This window comes from Paroedura picta, chromosome 12, assembly GCF_049243985.1.
Source record: "Paroedura picta isolate Pp20150507F chromosome 12, Ppicta_v3.0, whole genome shotgun sequence".
Taxonomy (NCBI): Eukaryota; Metazoa; Chordata; class Lepidosauria; order Squamata; family Gekkonidae; genus Paroedura; species Paroedura picta.
The window spans coordinates 52401408-52418830 of record NC_135380.1 but is presented as its reverse complement, the minus strand read 5'-3'; the positions used below and the strand labels follow the sequence as shown (position 1 = coordinate 52418830).

At 50.9% G+C, this 17423-nt stretch overlaps 1 protein-coding gene across 3 annotated transcripts in view; it reads left to right on the top strand.

Moving 5' to 3' along the window:
* NTNG2 (netrin G2) overlaps positions 1 to 17423 on the top strand; it is a 137264-nt gene that overhangs the window by 50634 nt on the left and 69207 nt on the right. For all 3 annotated transcript variants that reach the window (XM_077307018.1, XM_077307019.1, XM_077307020.1), the window contains exon 3: positions 1950 to 2593. In XM_077307018.1, the coding sequence (XP_077163133.1) occupies positions 1950 to 2593 (644 nt within the window). The remainder of the gene's footprint in view (positions 1 to 1949; positions 2594 to 17423) is intronic.

The window sequence follows — 17423 nt, the reverse complement described above, 5'->3', positions numbered from 1 at the left end:
TGGGGCAAAACAGGTCCAGCCTCCCAGCCCACAAAAAGGACATTTTCTTCCTTTTTTTTAAGAGCCCAGAATGGACACACAAAAAGGAGGACGTGTCCTCTAAAAAGCGGCCAACTGGTAACTCTGTTTAAAGATCTTTTCTATTTCATAGAATCATGGAATCCTAGAGTTTGAAGGGGCCATCCAGTCCAACCCCTGCTCAACGCAGGATCAGCCCTAAGCATCCTAAAGCATTCCCTTTATGGCTGCCCGTCTTAGTCTTCTCCCAATTTCTTGGTTGCAATCTCACTTTTGGACGATGATTGATCCAAGGAACAGGACATCTACTGAATCTATTGATTGTTGTGATTGATATGCCGCCCTTCTCAGTTACCCATCTGGGGGCAGTTTACACAGCAGAAAACTCCATAAAGCAACAATAAAACAATGAATCTTCAGTAAAGCCAGATTTCAGGTTGCATAAAGCCTCACCTGGACACCGTGGCAGCCATGCTGAGTTTCTGAGGGCCAGTTCTAGCCAATCAGGGGAAGTCCAGGGGCTGGGAGGGAGGGGGCGGGAGCAGGAAGCACGTTTAACTTACGATCGCATCCCAGGTGAGGAATTTGGGTGTGATCATTGATGCTTCACTAACCATGGAGACTCAGGTCAAGAAAGTAGCCAGCCAGGCATTCTTTCGTCTTCGCCAGGCTCAGCTCCTAGCGCTCTAGCTGTCCCCTGAACACTTGGCCACAGTGATCCACGCGGTAGTCACCTCCAGAATAGATTTCTGTAACTCGCTGTACATGGGCCTACCCTTGTCCGCGATCTGGAGATTCCAGCGGGCCCAAAGTGCAGCCGCTCGGGTCCTCACTGGTACACCTTGGAGGGCCCACATCCAGCCTGTGCTGAGGCAGCTGCATTGGTTGTCAGTTGCTGTCCAGGTCCGGTTCAAGGTTTTGGTTTTAACCTTTAAGGTCTTATGCAGGTTGGGACGCACATACCTGAGCGACCGCCTATTGCTCTATGTACCTGCAGGGTAGAGAGCCTCTTGTGGCGCAGAGTGGTAAGGCAGCAAACATGCAGTCTGAAAGCTTCGCCCATGAGGCTGGGAGTTCAATCCCAGCAGCCAGCTCAAGGTCGACTCAGCCTTCCATCCTTCCGAGATCAGTAAAATGAGTACCCAGCTTGCTGGGGGGCAAACGGTAATGACTGGGGAAGGCACTGGCAAACCACCCCGTATTGAGTCTGCCAAGAAAACGCTGGAGGGCGTCACCCCAAGGGTCAGACATGATTCGGTGCTTGCAGAGAGGATACTTTTACCTTTACCTTTTACCCCGCAGGGCCTTACTGGTCATTCCTGGCCCCAGGGAAGCGCGCTTGACTTCAACCAGGGCCAGGGCCTTTTTGGTCCTGGCCCCTACCTGGTGGAATGAGCTCCCGGGAGAACTGCAGGCCCTGCGGGATCTTTCAGCATTCTGCAGGGCCTGCAAAACGGAGCTCTCCCACCAGGTCTATGGTTGAGGCTGGGGTCGGCTAGGCAGATCGATGCCCCCCCCCCCAGATATGAGCAGTGTATCGATTCTGACCTCCTTCCTTGCCCCTCTGGTTAGTGCGGTTTGGGTGGGGATTTTTCCAACGTGTTGGGGTTTTAATGTCTTTTCGTGGGGGTTTAACGGGGTTTTATGAGACTTGTAACCCGCCATGAGCTGGTCTCGGAAGTGGCGGGAAATAAATCGAAAATAAATAAATACAAAAATACAGAAATAAAAAGAGGGCAGAGGGGGGCACGCGGGAGGCCCAGGAGTTGCTGCCCATGTTCTCTAGCTGCATATCTGGCTGTCTCGATAGCTGGATCTTTAACCTTTCTCTGCTGCCCTGATACCCGTGTGGCTGCAGAGGACCCAGCTGCTTGTCCCCTCTGGCTCTCCTTGGCCCTTTTCTTCTCTTGTTACTGCTGTTTTCCTTGCAGGAGAACCCGTATATGTGCAGCGATGAGTGTGACGCGTCCAACCCTGACCTGGCTCACCCGCCAAAGCTGATGTTTGACCACGAAGAGGAAGGCCTGGCCACTTACTGGCAGAGCGTGACGTGGAGCCGCTACCCGGAGCCCTTGTTGGCCAACATCACGCTATCCTGGAACAAGAGCATCGAGCTGACAGACGACGTGGTCGTGACGTTTGAGTATGGCCGCCCCACCGTCCTGATGCTGGAGAAGTCCCTGGACAACGGCAGGACCTGGCACCCCTACCAGTACTACGCAGACGACTGCATGGAAGCCTTTGGGATGCAGGCGCGGCGCGTCCGGGAGCTCTCTGCCACCAGCGCCCACCGCATCATCTGCACGGAGGAGTATTCCCGCTGGGCGGGCTCCAAGAAGGAGAAGGACGTGCGCTTTGAGGTGAGGGACCGCTTTGCCATTTTTGCTGGTCCAGATCTCAGAAACATGGACAACCTGTACACGCGGCTGGAAAGCGCCAAGGGCCTGAAGGAGTTCTTCACTGTGACAGACTTGCGGCTGAGGCTCTTGAGACCAGCGCTCGGGGGCACCTACGTGCAGAGGGAGAACTTGTACAAATACTTCTATGCTGTGTCCAACATCGAAATCACGGGCAGGTAACCTCCTCTCCATGTTTGGGTCTGCGCACTTCCTTAGAAGAGGGCTGGCTTGGGAGGGAGGGGGTGTGGCATCTGGAGTCAGCGGTGGTTTAGCAGGCCAACCTCCAGTTAGGAGAAGACAGGTGCACCCGACAGGTGCAAGAGGTACGTTTGTTTCTGCAGTTATAAATGCGTTTTTGAGCATATCCCTCTTCAGGAGACTGGCATCAAAACAGGAACCTGAAGAGCTGGTTGCTTCAAATGTGGGAGATACTTAGAACTGTGCAGTCCTAAGCAAAGGCATGCCCTGCTACACCTATCGGCTTAAAATAGGCTTCAAAAGGTCCTTAAAATCTTCATGGCAGCATGACGTTTGCCTCCAGTGGCACCTTATCTGACGAGGTATGTGAGCACAGGCAAAATTAGGCCTTGATATAAAACTGTGTGGGTCTTAAAGGTCCCACTCGGCTCAAACTTCGTTCTGCCGCTGCAGTCCTACAAGGCAGCTCACCTGACTCAGTCACGGCCCTGGTGGCCATCTGCATGAACCCGTGCCTTCCCTTGGGCTGCTCGACTTCTTTTCCTTGTCTCCGGTCCTGCCTCTGTTACAGTCTTTGATAGGATCTCATCTCCCTCCCTCCCTCCTGCTTATGTTTTGGGAACCCCTGCTTTGTAACAGGGTTTCTGGTCTGTGCTCGCTCATGCCAGGCAATTGGGGCCCCCCTCAGAGCCATCACGTGGGACCTTGCCTCCATTCGGTTTCTGCCTTAGCCTTCCAGGGGGCTGAAATTAGCCTGCCTTATGAGGTTCTTCAAATGTTACTGAGGACAGCATTCAACGTTGTGTCTGTGTCAAGTGCTGCCAAGTCGCAGCCCTCCTAGGTCAACCCTTCCTGGCGAGGTCAAGGCGAGAGATGTTCAGAGGCAGCTTGATGTTGCTGCCTCTGCGTAGTGACCCTGTGGATTTCCCATCCAAGGACTGAGCTGGGCCAGCCCTGCTTGGCTTGAGAAATGGGAGGAGACCAGGCTAGCCTAGACCATCCAGTCGTTTCAAAGGATCTCCAGGCCACAGAGATCCGTTCACCTGGGGAAAATGGCCACCTTGGAGGGTGGACCCTGTGGAATTATACTTCACTGAAGTCCATCCCCTCCCCAAACCCCACCCCCCAAATCCCCTGGTGTTTCCCAACCTGGAGCTGGCAACCCTAACCATCATCAGGGATGTATATTGCACAGTGTGGCAGCTACCTGCCCAAATGCCATCTGATCTCCTTTACCCTGAGAGTGAGGCTGAGAGCAGGACAGGATACAGTGTCCTCCGGGGAAGTCTCTTGCTGCATCTCAGGGACCACAGAGGGAATTCCTGAGTGGAGAGGTGGTCCGAGAAAGATCAGGAAAGCAAGCATTCTGACCTTTCTTGGGCTGCCTTGTACTCTTTGGAAAGTCTCCCCGCAGGCCCATGGAAAGCTCAAGGGACTTCCTGGACAAGAAGAAAAGGGAGGAGGTGGGGGTTTTGTCCCTCACTTTGAGGAGTCTCCAAGCTGCTTGCGGTCACCTCCCCTTCCTCTCTCAACATCAGGCACCCTGTGAGGGAGGTAGGGCTGAGAGAGTTCTGAGAGAACTGTAACTGGCCCAAGGTCACCCAGCTGGCTGCATGTGGAGGAGGAGTGAGGAATCAGACTCTAGATCAGGAGTAGTCAAACTGCGGCCCTCCAGATGTCCATGGACTACCATTCCCATGAGCCCCTGCCAGCATTTGCTCATGGGAATGGTAGTCCATGGACATCTGGAGGGCTGCAGTTTGACTACCCCTGCTCTAAATTCTCTAGGTGAGAGGCTGCTGCACTTAACTAGGACACCAGGCTGGCTCTTGAGAGACAGCTACCCTCCCACCCAAAACTCCTCTGCTGCAGCCGTGTTTTCTGCAATTCCAGGGAAGATTCAGAAGGGAAACCTATGAAGGGCGGGGGGGGGGGAACCCACCAGAAAACCCAGAGGGGAAATCTAAGAAATGTACAGCAACTAATAAAAATAAAGTTTTTTTAATAATAAAGGAGTATAAAGTTGAAATAAGATTGTAACAGTTGAAGTATATAACATGGAAAACTATGAGGGTTTTTTTTCCATTTTCCCAATTTAAAAAAAAATCAGAAATTTTGAGAAGCACTGGGGGAATTTTTTTTTTAGCCCTTTTGGATAATTGCATAATGTGCAGTAACGGTTGAGCTTTTTGCAGCCTTCTGTTCCTTGAGTACTGTGCGTATTTGTAATGTTGGTTTTGTAAAGCCAGCATTGATCCATATGGCAATTAATAGAATCATACGTGCTTCCTAAGGTATGAATGAAGCATTTTATGTTGCTGAAGCAGTGAACTAGGTTTAGATTTGAAAGAGGTGAACATACTGTCGATTTTCCATTTCTCTCCAAATGTATGTGTATCGTCCCCGTCCCCCCGTCCCCAAGCATTTTTTCCCATGGCTTCAAAAGAAAAGCCCCATTCCAGGTAGAAGGGAAAGGGACAAGGGCGGGTGCTGGAGACGGAGATCATGCTACTTATGGCCACTTATGGTTGCTGGTTGCTCTACTCCCGCTCATTCTACAAGGCTGGGGGAATCCTGTTTTGGAAATTTTACTTTTCTAGTTTTGAGTCAGTTCTCTTCACACTCCTTGACAGTAGGAAAAAATCGCTGCTGTGTCTTGCACTGTCAAGCAGAGGAGTTTGCTCCATTCTGCCTCCGCCATCCAGCCAGCCCCACGTGTCTTCTGTCCTTTGCTTCTTATTCCACAAACTCACAGGCATCTTGGCAGTGTTGCCAGGCTCCAAGTGGGGCTGGATAGGGACTGTCAGTCGCTGAGAGAAGAAACGACAACAGCTGTTCAGTAAAAGCAGCTCATTACATTTTAAGTGTCTTCAAATCAGTGTTTTAAATTTGGTAGGCAAAACAGGTGCCTAGGTCCAAGCCACGTTCTCAGAGAACCTCCTTTTTCAATTGTGTTCCTTCTAATATTTCTCATCAAATCCAATTTTTAGAATAGGGTGAAACAAAGGACCATTCTGTACTTCTAAAAAAATAGCGTTAAGCCAGCGCAATTGCTTAACGCTATTAAAAAACGTGCCCCCCCCCGCTATTTCTCACCTCCTCGCTTTCTCACTTTCTTCTCCTGCTTTCTGACACTTCCTGGAACTCCACGTGGCTGATTAAAATGGCTGTGGAGAGGGACTTGCAATAGCAGTGAGTTCTCCCCCTATCTGTCAATCATGGCAGCCAGCCAATCAGTTTTCTCCTCGCTGTAAAGGGAAAGCAATCTTTTTTAGAAAAGTAAAACTTTGTTGCTATGCCTATGCATCTAATCATAGATGCATAGTGTATATTTTAATGCCACCCCGTTTTGGAATTATGATGCTTGAAGATCCAAGGAAGTAATTTTTTTTCAATTTTTTTTTGGGGGGGGGTTAAGAGGCATGCTTTAAGCGGCAATTGGTGGGTGGAAACTTTTTTACTCTGCCTGGCTTAAGCAACATGTATTCGTTGCTCCAGGCAGCTTGCTACAAAAAGAAAAGAAAAGCCCCAATCCAGGTAGAAGGGAAAGGGAGGCAGGCACAAGGGCGGGTGCTGGAGACGGAGATCATGCTACTTATGGCCACTTTGGTTATGCACAACTATTACGTTAGTGGTTGCTGGTTGCTCTACTCCCGCTCATTCTACAAGGCTGGGGGAATCCAGTTTTGTGGATTCCCCATCTAGCACTTTAAAATGGAGGATGTAGCTGCCAGTTTAATGCTGGAACACTGGATGCTATGTTGTGTAAAAATTTTTTAAAAAGATGTCTGCAAGAGGTAACCCTTTCACTTCATTTTCTGGGTGCGGAATGGCAAAGAATTTTCTGTTCTCACCATGGCACATAGGCAACACGCTCATACGGCATTGGAGAGTCCCACATGTATCTCTGAATGGGCTCCCCATTCTTCGTTTCACCCTATTCTAAAAATTGGATTTGATTAGACGTATTAGAAGGAAAACCATCGAAAAAGGAGGTTCTCTGAAAACGTGGCTTGGACCTAGAAACCCATTTTGGCTTTAAAATAAACTTCTTATTGAATAGCCATTGTTGGTTCTTCTCTCAGCCTGCAGGCTCTGGGTGGGACCTGGAGGTATCCTGGAACTACATCTGATCTCCAGTATGGTGATTAAGAGCAGCAGACGAGATTCCCCACTCCTCCACATGCTGCCAGCTGGTTGACCTTGGGCCAGTCATGGTTCTCCCAGAACTCTCTCAGACCCATCTACCTCACAGGATTGTTGTAGGAAGAGGAAGGGAAAGGTGCTTGAAAGCCACTTTGGAGCTCCTTTGGGTAATGAAAGGCGGGGTCTAAAAAACCCAGCTCTTTTTCAGATGACAGAGGTCTGTTCCCCTGGAGAAAATGGCTGCCTCAGCAGGTGAACTCTGTGGCATTACTGCTTGATGGGGCTCCTCCCATCTTCAGGAATTTCCAAACCCAGAGTTGGCAACCCTATCTCAGGCCCTGTCACTGAATCAGGAGAGGAGGAGAGGGGGGTCAAAGATGGACGGCCCCTCAGTACATACATACAGTTTTATTACGGTCATAGACCAGCATAGTAAGCCGTGACTTCTTCGGGTAGTAAAAAGTTCCGGCCCCTCAGTAGCTTCCTCCAAAGGGTTAGGTTTTGACATTCAGTTGACTTCCAGATGACCAGACTCCATTCCCCTGGAGAAAATGGCTGCCTGTAAGGTGGGCTTTGTGGCATTAAGCCCTGCCCAGGCTCCTTCCCTCCCTAGGCCCCCCCCAAAAAAAATCTCCAGGCATTTCCCAACCCAGAGCTTGGACAACCCTATGGATTACATGCAGGAAGGAGAGGAGGAGGAGGAAGAAGGAAAGGAAGACAGTATGTCTTTGCTTGACATAGCATTCCCCATTGCCATAGGAACTCTGTCAGCATGCCTAAATAAGAGCCTTTTCATTATAGCCAAAGGGGTAAGAATCCAAGACGGCATTTACACAAAGAGGCCAAGAAGAGACATTTGCTTATTAAGTCAATATCAGCTCATCCGCTTCCCATCGTCCCCCTTCTTGAAGGGCTGCTCCTCTTCTGCTGGCATGGCTGCCAACACAGCCTGTGCACGTGCCCACATACATGCACATAACTTAATGCCCTGCGTAGTTGTACTGGGTACAACTGGAGGCTGCAGTCACAAGAGACAATTCCTGAATCCAAGGGCCATTCTGCACAGCTTTAATGTTGCTGAAGAGTTACCATTGTGTAATGCTATTTATTTTTCGTTATTCACGATGTCGTACACAATCTGCAACACTCCTACAACACTCCCGCAAAAATCACTTCATTGTAGCGCTTTTCGGGGAATCCACAAAAGTGGATCCCCCCTTAAATACAACACTAGACTCTTGAGAACAACCTGCAATGCATCTGAAAAAGACATGTGTGTTTTCAGTATAGCAGTAGCAAGCGTGTCCCTCCCTAAGCTCTCGCAACTGAGCTTCCGGTGTCGCGATCACCATTTCCCCCCCCCCCCTTAAACCGGCAAAAGCAACGAATAAGCAATGCTTCTTTGGCAGAAATCCCTCCACAAGCAATTGTCTGTAAAGTTTCCAAGCACAATACAGCCCCCCATTTGACACTGCCCATAAATTCGGCCAGAAATTGCATGGGGGGGGGATTTTTTTTAACTTTAAGAGCGTGTGAACGATTAAGCACCAGCTCCTCCGCCAGCGAAAAAGGTCTTTCTGATACATCGAATGAACAAATATGCATTGCTACTGGTGTTTTCGGGTTTTTAAAAAACAGTTTTTAAAGGGAAGCACGAACACAACAGTTAATTGGCTGTTCTGTTTGATTGACAGCCAGGGGCGGGAGGAAGCGCAGAAAAATATTGCCTCCTTTGTTGCAATTTCAGTGAGACCAGAAACTTGTGCATTACGAGAACAGCGCTAGTGGGAGAGCCTTTTTGCTGTGTGCGTTACCGAGACCTGCCGCTTTTGATTGCAGCGCTTTTCAATAGCACTCAGATTTAGCAACATTGCCCGTTGTGCGGAATGGCCCCAGTTATTCTCTCAAGAGAGACGGCGTCATTTTTAACTCTGCATTTTTCATCCTGAAAATTGGGATGCAAACTTAGAATTTCCCATGAAAGTCAAATTATGACTTTTCCATTTAGCAGCTGCATCTGGGATGCTGACATATAGGCGCCAACGACAACAAAAAAGTGTTCTTTTTTTCTGGCTGCCTCCCCCTTTCTCTAAAGATGCAGGTAGAACTTTTTAATTATTTACGATATTTATAGTCCACCTTTCTCACCTGGGCCCATTCTGCACACATAGGATAATGCACTTTCAGTGTGATTTGGCAGCTGGATTTCCCTGTGCAGAACAGGGAAATCTACTTCTAAAGTGCATTGAAAGTGCATTATCTATTGTGTACAGAATAGGTCCTGGATTCAGGGTGGATTACACAGAGGAGCTGATGCAGTCGACAGGATGAGACAGCCAAATGAACAAATGCAATATGATTAGGGCTGTAGAACCGGCCAGAAAAAATTGAACTGAAGCAAAGCATACGTTTTAACACAACACATTAAATGGTGCAAAATGCCCATGACCGTGCCCATGTCAGGAACCAGGCACAAGACACCGGAGTCAAGTCCTTGCAAAAGCCAATCCCCGAGACCACAGTGCTTGTTTAAATCTAAAGGGAAGCTTTATTCAAAAGACTAATACAAAAGGCATCTACAGGCAAAGTTCAATGAACAAACACTTGGGCAGAGACAAAGGATCAATAGCCGCCCCCCCCCCCATGGGGTACTTATACAGGAGACCAAACAGCCCAGGAGCCTCCGGGAGAACTCGGGTGAAACTTGGGTCAGGAACCGGGCTTCACGACAGCCCAGTGGTTATACTGGCCCATGTCTGTCTTAAAAACTGGCCCAGTTGGCTCAAGTTGGCTCAAAACTGGCCCAGTTGGCTCAAGACCACATCATGTCTCATTTCATAGCCCAGGGACAGATGGAAACGACCTCCGTATCTAGAAGTTATTTACTCTTTTTGGCCAAGAACCCGCTTGTGGCCGTTCCTCCCAAGTGGCTCTTCCCTGGCCTTGTCTACCCATCCCGTTGGGTTCTCAACCCTCCTGGGGCTTTCCACATCTTGGAACAATGTTCTTGGCTGAGCCCAGGACCCTTCCGCAATGGCACCAGCCTTAAGAGCCTCAGAAGAGCCCTGCTGGGTCAGGCCAGGGAGGGTCCCTCCAGTCCAGCCTCCCGTCTCACCCAGGGGCCAGCCAGTTCCTCTGCAGGGCCAGCCACAGGGCAGAGAGGCCCAGGCCTTCCCCCGAGAAGACCCACAGAAGAGCCCTGCTGGGTCAGGCCAGGGAGGGTCCCTCCAGTCCAGCCTCCCGTCTCACCCAGGGGCCAGCCAGTTCCTCTGCAGGGCCAGCCACAGGGCAGAGAGGCCGAGGCCTTCCCCTGAGAAGACCCTCAGAAGAGCCCTGCTGGGTCAGGCCTGGGAGGGTCCCTCCAGTCCAGCCTCCCATCTCACCCAGGGGCCAGCCAGTTCCTCTGCAGGGCCAGCCACAGGGCAGAGAGGCCGAGGCCTTCCCCTGAGAAGACCCTCAGAAGAGCCCTGCTGGGTCAGGCCAGGGAGGGTCCCTCCAGTCCAGCCTCCCATCTCACCCAGGGGCCAGCCAGTTCCTCTGCAGGGCCAGCCACAGGGCAGAGAGGCCGAGGCCTTCCCCTGAGAAGACCCTCAGAAGAGCCCTGCTGGGTCAGGCCTGGGAGGGTCCCTCCAGTCCAGCCTCCCATCTCACCCAGGGGCCAGCCAGTTCCTCTGCAGGGCCAGCCACAGGGCAGAGAGGCCGAGGCCTTCCCCTGAGAAGACCCTCAGAAGAGCCCTGCTGGGTCAGGCCAGGGAGGGTCCCTCCAGTCCAGCCTCCCGTCTCACCCAGGGGCCAGCCAGTTCCTCTGCAGGGCCAGCCACAGGGCAGAGAGGCCGAGGCCTTCCTAAGGACGTCAGGAGAGCCCTGCTGGGTCAGACCAGGGAGGGCCCCTCCAGTCCAGCCTCCCGTCTCACCCAGGGGCCAGCCAGTTCATCTGCAGGGCCAGCCACAGGGCAGAGAGCCTGAGGCCTTCCCCTGAGAAGACCCTCAGAAGAGCCCTGCTGGGTAGGCCAAGGAGGGTCCCTCCAGTCCAGCCTCCCGTCTCACCCAGGGGCCAGCCAGTTCCTCTGCAGGGCCAGCCACAGGGCAGAGAGGCCGAGGCCTTCCCCTGAGAAGACCCTCAGAAGAGCCCTGCTGGGTCAGGCCAGGGAGGGCCCCTCCAGTCCAGCCTCCCGTCTCACCCAGGGGCCAAAATCTTTCTCTGGATGGCCAACAACAGGGCAGAGAGATCAAGGCCTCCCCTGATGTTGTTCCTACTTCTGGGATTCAGAGGTTTAGTGCCTCTGAATGTGGAGGTTCCCCTCAGTCACCATGGATAGTAGCCACTGATAGACTTCTCCTTCACAAATCTATCTGATCCTCTTTTAAAGCTGTTTATTCCAGTGGCCATCAACGCATCCTCTGGCAGCGAACTCCATATTTTAATCACTCGCTGTGAAGTAGCCTTCAAGCCAGAAGAGGAGGGAAAAGGCAGTGAGCAGGACCCCCAGGAGCAGTCTGCTTAGGAAATACACGTTTTGTGTTCCTTGGTGTGGTGCTTGGATTTGGGCATGGGGCAACGCAGCTATTTGCTGTTGCGGGAAACGTATGTTAAGAGAGGGGTCATCTCATAGAACCTGACACCTGCTCAGAGGGTGAAGGGTTTCCCCTGGGCAGGTCCCCCTCCCCCATCTAGTGCTTGTCTTTCTTTATCTCTTTCCTTCCTTCCTCTGTTCCATACCATATGGTGTGTTATGACCTCAACCAAAAAAGCAAAGTCAGGTGGAAAAATGCCGAGATGCTGGTTTCCCATCCTGGCAGCTGTTCAGCTTGTGTCTGAGTCTCTTTCTTGGTGTGGGGAATGGAAATGTGGAAAGAGGGGAGGGGATCCCACCCACCTGGGTCAGCTAGGAGTTTCCCACTTACCCCATGACAGAGGAGCATCTGGTTGCATTTCCATGGTTTTTGTTTCTAAATGCATCTTTGCCACAGTTTGGCGGTTGGAGGAAAGGCGGCATTTTACAGCAGAGAAGGGGAAGAGAGGTGCTTCACGCTCCTCCCTCCCCAATAGCGAATTCTCTCCTACCCCCAAAAGGCCTGGCTTAAGGATTTGCAGGGCTGTGGCATCAGAGCCAGGCTTAAGGGTCGCTGGGGCCTCAGAAGAGCACAAGTGGCACACAAGTAAGAGCAGGACACCCTTCCCAGGGAGAGTTGGAATCCTGAAAGAAACTGAGAGATCCACCTTGTTGCAAACATTTACTAGCATTACCCTGAACTTAAACATTCCTTAGCCTGAAAATATCAGTGCAGGGCCGCCCTGAGCATGTGCTGCTGGGAGACACGGCTTCTGCCCGCAAATGTCTCTCTCCTGCCTCTGCAGCTTTTGGCCCCTCACTGGGCTTATCTTCTTGTCTGTTCAGTTTACTTGTTCCTATGGTGGGGGGAGGGGGGGGCTGAAAAAATGGCCTGGGGGCATTATAGGGTTGCCAGCCCCAAGGAGCCTGAACGGGACCTCTGATCTGCAGGCGACACAGACCAGTTTACTTTAGTTTCGTTTTATTACAGTCATAGACCAGCACAAGATGGGGCAAAACATCCATTAAAACCAGGAATTAAAACATCTTAAAACACAGTAATACAAAACAGAATACATAAGAAGAAGGCTCATAAACTCAGCTGTCCAGTTCACTTGAAACAGACCCTTCTGTTACGAATGTTCATCTCTGCTGCACAGAACTTGGCAACACTATAGGCTGTATCATTATACCTGCAAGCACAGACTGGTTCCCCTGGGGAAAATGGGTGCTTTGCAGGGTGGGCTGTAGGGCAGGATACGCCATGGAGGCCCCTCCCCAAGGCCCCGGCTTCCCCCCCAGGGCACCAGGCATTTCCTTACACGGAGGTGGCCGTGCTGGAGCTTAGTACTCTCTTCCCCTACATTAGGGGGTTTTTTTTGGGGGTGGGAAGCACAGATTAAAATGCAGAGTGGAAGAGTTAATCTGACCACTGCCTGTTGGGCCGTAACGTCCAGCCACTGGTCCAGCTTACGCAGCCGTTTCTGTGCTGTGAGCTGTGATTGAGAAAGCTGTCTGGGGCAGAGGAGGGTCTTTCCCGGCATCTGTGCTGTGAGCTGCTTTAGCTGGAGAGGCCAGAGATGGAGTTTGGGAAGTGCCTGTGTGCAAAGGGTGAGCACAACAAGAGAGAGATTGACTCCTTGAGGAAAGTGCAGCCCTCAGTCTGCCAGCTCTGAGCCTGTGAATGGCAGGACGTTGGTGAGTTCATTCCTAAGGTAAGGCCGAAGCATCTGGGCAGCATGTGACACACACAATTCAGCATGGTCAGCTCTGGTGATCTGGACCTCTGGAATCCCAGCCGAGAGAGAGAGAAGGGGTCAGTCCCTTCCGCCTGCGATCCTTCCAATGAGTCTGGGGCCAGAACCCACTGAAATCCTGAAGCCTGGTATGCAGGGATTGTCCAGGATTCAGATTCTGCATCACTCCCCTCCTATTTGCCGATTATTCTGTGTGACCATCTAGCTCAGGGTGGCCAAAGGTTGCCTCCCCAGATGTCCTTGGACTACAGTTACCCGGAGCCCTGGATCTCTGGTGAGCCACAATTTGGTCGCCCCTGTTCTAGCCCAACAGCAAAATGCTCACACCTCATCTCCTAGGAGTCTTGCCCATATGAGACGCCCTAATAAATGTACTGCTGTCCTTTGGGGTGTGGTGGCAGCCGTATCTTCTAATTATAAAGGCGAACTTCATAATGATGGCCTTGTCAAAAACTACCAACAGGACTCCAGACATTGAGTAAATGGTGCAAAAATGTATCAGTTGGAGTCTGCAAACGCCGTATTGATTGTAGCGCTAAAGAGCTAGAATCGTTTGATGGCAGTCTCACCCTTTCAGTTAAATTTCACCACTTGTTCCTCATAGGGTGAATGTTGCTGGTGTGAAAGAGGTCTCAGACCAAATGTTTTCCTTGAGCTTTCTCCCCCATACTCATCTCTCTTGTTCTGGTGGTTAAGAGTGACAGCATCTGCTTCCCCACTCCTCCATATGCAGCTGGCTGGGTGACCTTTGGTTACTCACAGTTCTATTAGAGGTGTTCTAGCAGATCACTTCTCTTAGAGCTCTCTCACCCCCACCTACCTCACAGGGTGTCTGTTGCAAGGAGAGGAAAGGTCTTGTTGTAAGCCACTCTGACTGTTTACGCACTGCAGGTTTCATTCCGGGTTGCAGGCTGGAATTTTAGTCGTGGCAGGTTGCCCCACCTCTTCCTGCACCCACACGGGGGAGCATTTGGCCTGGTGCTCCTCATCCACCCCCGATTTGTGCTCCTGCACGAGAGCTGGAGCAGTGAAGTTCCCAGTGCGTAAATGGTATCTGAGACTCCTTCAGGTAGTAAAAAGCAGGGTACCAAAAAACAGCTGTCACTCTCTCCTTCTCTTTCTCTCCGTTGTCAGCCTCAGTTGACTGCTGTGCAGCAGGGACTATGGCTCAGTGGCAGAGCCTCTGCCTGGCATGCAGAAGGTCCCTGTTCAGTCCCTGGCAGCTCCAGCTAAAGGGATCAAGAAGGAGATGATGTGAAATAAACTCTTAACTCCCTGGAGAGCTGGCCTAAGAGTAACTTAGATGCACCAGGGGTCCAGTTCAGTAGACGGCAGCTTCATGCATGTCCAAGTACGTTCTCCATGTCTCCCCAGCAGTCGGCTCAGCGTGGAAACAGTAAATATCATTTGACGGTGAAAATTGATGCAGAGTCACAGGTGACGTCTGGGGTTTCCAAGGCAAGCACCGGGCAGAGGTGATCTGCCCCGTCAGCCTCTCAGTACCAATCCCGGACTCCCTGGGTGGCTTCCCGTCTAAGTACTGACCCCAGATGAAGTTAATGCAGAAGGAGGATACCAATTTAAATCTTGAATCTCTTGCCAGTGTTGGATGGCAAGAAGGGTGCACATTGCAGCATGATGTTGTTCTCTAAACAGCCCTCTCCGCAGGGTGGCTCCGTTCTAGTTCTTATTTTCTTGCATTCCCCAACTGGTTGCACCTCCCATCTGGATCCTGCGCTTGGTCTTCACCATTGCACAATCCTCTTGTGTTCACTCAGCATACGATTCACCAGGCCTTCTCCTGTAGCTGTGACTAAGCCACAGGTAATCAATTGACAGATGTGGTTAAGTACTTTCTACACAGCCCAAGTGGCAGGAGTGATTGCAGATGGTCTATTGATTAGTTTGGTCCAGTTAGCTTTTTAATAATAGCATAGGGGAAGGGTGATTCAGGATCAAATGATGCATAATAAAAATAGATGATACTTTTAGGCCAGCTAACGTATGGGCAACCAAAGAGTTAATGCTATTATTGTCCATGATGCTATGCAGATTCTTCAGTTAGGTACTTAAAATCCACATCATCGTCATTTATGTATAATAGAGAAATATGGAGGGTTTTTTGTACGCACTCTGTGTCAAAAGCATTTCATGTTAAGCATATGGGATGGGTCTGTAGCTCTCTGGTAGATCACATCTTTTGCATGCACGAGGTCCTGATCCCTAGCCGTAGGTCCACCTGGTTCAGTACTACCTACAGCATCTGACAGTGGCTCAGGCACCGGTACCTGAAATCCTTTCAGTTTGGATACCAGTGACCAGACTCCCTTCCACCAAATCTCCCGATGGCAAACTACCGTTTCTGGGGAAGACATTTTTTTCTCTGATGGACAAAGGCTTGGAACGTGGTTAGCGCCATTGTTAACTAAGGGTGGAACTGGGTTAACGCCATTATTCCAGCACAGACTTTGAATCTTTGAGGAAATAGCCAGGGGCTGATTTTTGTTGGTGGGAAAAAAGAGATGGGGCTCCTGCTGTTCCTGCAGGGGTGAAGCAGAGCTTGGGGAGCCCTCTGTGAACTGATCATGCTGTGCTGCTGGAGGCTGGATTGTGACACCAGTAGAAAGTCTTCCAGCCACTCCACTTGGGGCCGCCAGGGACGTGAAGAGAAGGGCAGGAGGGTTCTCTGTGACAGTCTAAAGTTGTAGCAGGATGGCGGGTGAGCTTGCTACGGCAGTGTCCTTAATGTTCTTCCACCTTCTGTACGAGGAATGGCTCTGGGACTTCTTTATAAAGAATAAAAGTTTGTAAAAAATATGCAGGGTGGAGAGAACATAGAGATGTCTTTTCCCCTCTCTCGTGGTATTAGAATTCAGGTCGCCCAGTGGTTGATTCAGGACATGCAAAAGGAAGGACTCCTTCACATAACTTTCTGGATTCCCTGTCCCAAGCTGTCCTCTGATCACCTGGCCACTGCGATCCACACAACGGTCACCTCCAGAATAGTTTTCGGTAACTCGCTCAACACTGGCCTGTCTACGGGCTTGAACCGGAAATTGCAACTGCCAGTTTCTGTCCGGATCCGCTTCAAGGTTCTCGTTTTGACCTTCAAGGCCCTTCGTGGTCTGGGGCCAGCATCCCTGAGGGACTGCCTGTCACCCTATGCCCCCCCCCGCAGGGCTCTTCGCTCTGCAGGCACCAATCTACTGTTCATTCCTGGCCCCAGGGAAGCTCGCCTGGGGGCCCCCAGGGCCAGGGCCTTTTCGGTTCTGGCCCTGACCTGGTGGAATGAGCTCCTGAAGGAGCTACGGGCCCAGCGGGATCCTTCAGCGTTCTGCAGGGCCTGCAAAACGGAGCTCTTCCGCCAAGTCCACGGTTGAGGCCAGGCAGCAAGGAAGATCTGGGCCCGCCCCACATGAGTGGCCCTCGGTTCACCCTCTCCTTGCTAGTGTGTGTTTTAGGGTAGCGATCCCCAACCTGTGGGCTGCGGACCACATGTGGTCCTTCGACTAATTGGAGGTGGGCCCCGAAGGATGCCTTCTTCCCCCCCCCCCCCCGGCCCTTTACTTCATCCCCCCTCCCGGCCCTTTACAACACACTTTGGGTGTCCTTGTCTCCGATCCCTCCCAGATGGGACTATCTCGTGGTAGAGAAACAAGCTCAGGGTTCCCATTGATTTGTCATTGTCATGAGTTAAAATTTCCATGAAAATAAAATGTTCCTTATGTTCATTGTTGTGGTGTGTCTGTATCTTATTCTGAAGGGATGTTTAAAATTACCATAGCGATCAGAGAGCGTCAGGGCAATGGTTGAGAGTAGAGGAGTAAACTACCCCCCCAACGGGCCTCAGTAAAAGGCGTTGAGTGGTCCCCGGTGAGTGGTCCCCGGCGTTGAGTGGTCCTCGGTGACAAAAAGGTTGGGGGCCACTGTTTTACGGGATAGTTAGGTTGGGCTTGTATTTTCTTCCACAGCATCTTTTCTGGTTTTTCTTTTTTCAGGCTTTTGTATTGTACTCAAACATTATAACCCGCCTTGAGCCCTTGGGGAGAGGTGGGCAATAAGAATAAGAATAAGAATAAGAATAAGAATAAGAATAAGAATAAGAATAAGAATAAGAATAAGAATAAGAATAAGAATAAGAATAAGAATAAGAATAAGAATAAGAATAAGAATAATATAGGAGTGGTCCCTAGCTTATACTGTTTTTCTAGACCCCTTGACAAAGGATGTCCGCGGCCTTGGTAACGGGCCTCCACGCCTGCCTCTCCCCCCCCCCCCCCCCCGCAGCAAGAAGCTCACCAAGCTGCGAGATAAGCGTCCGTCAAAGCGGCTGCTTCGCTCGCAGCCCGGCT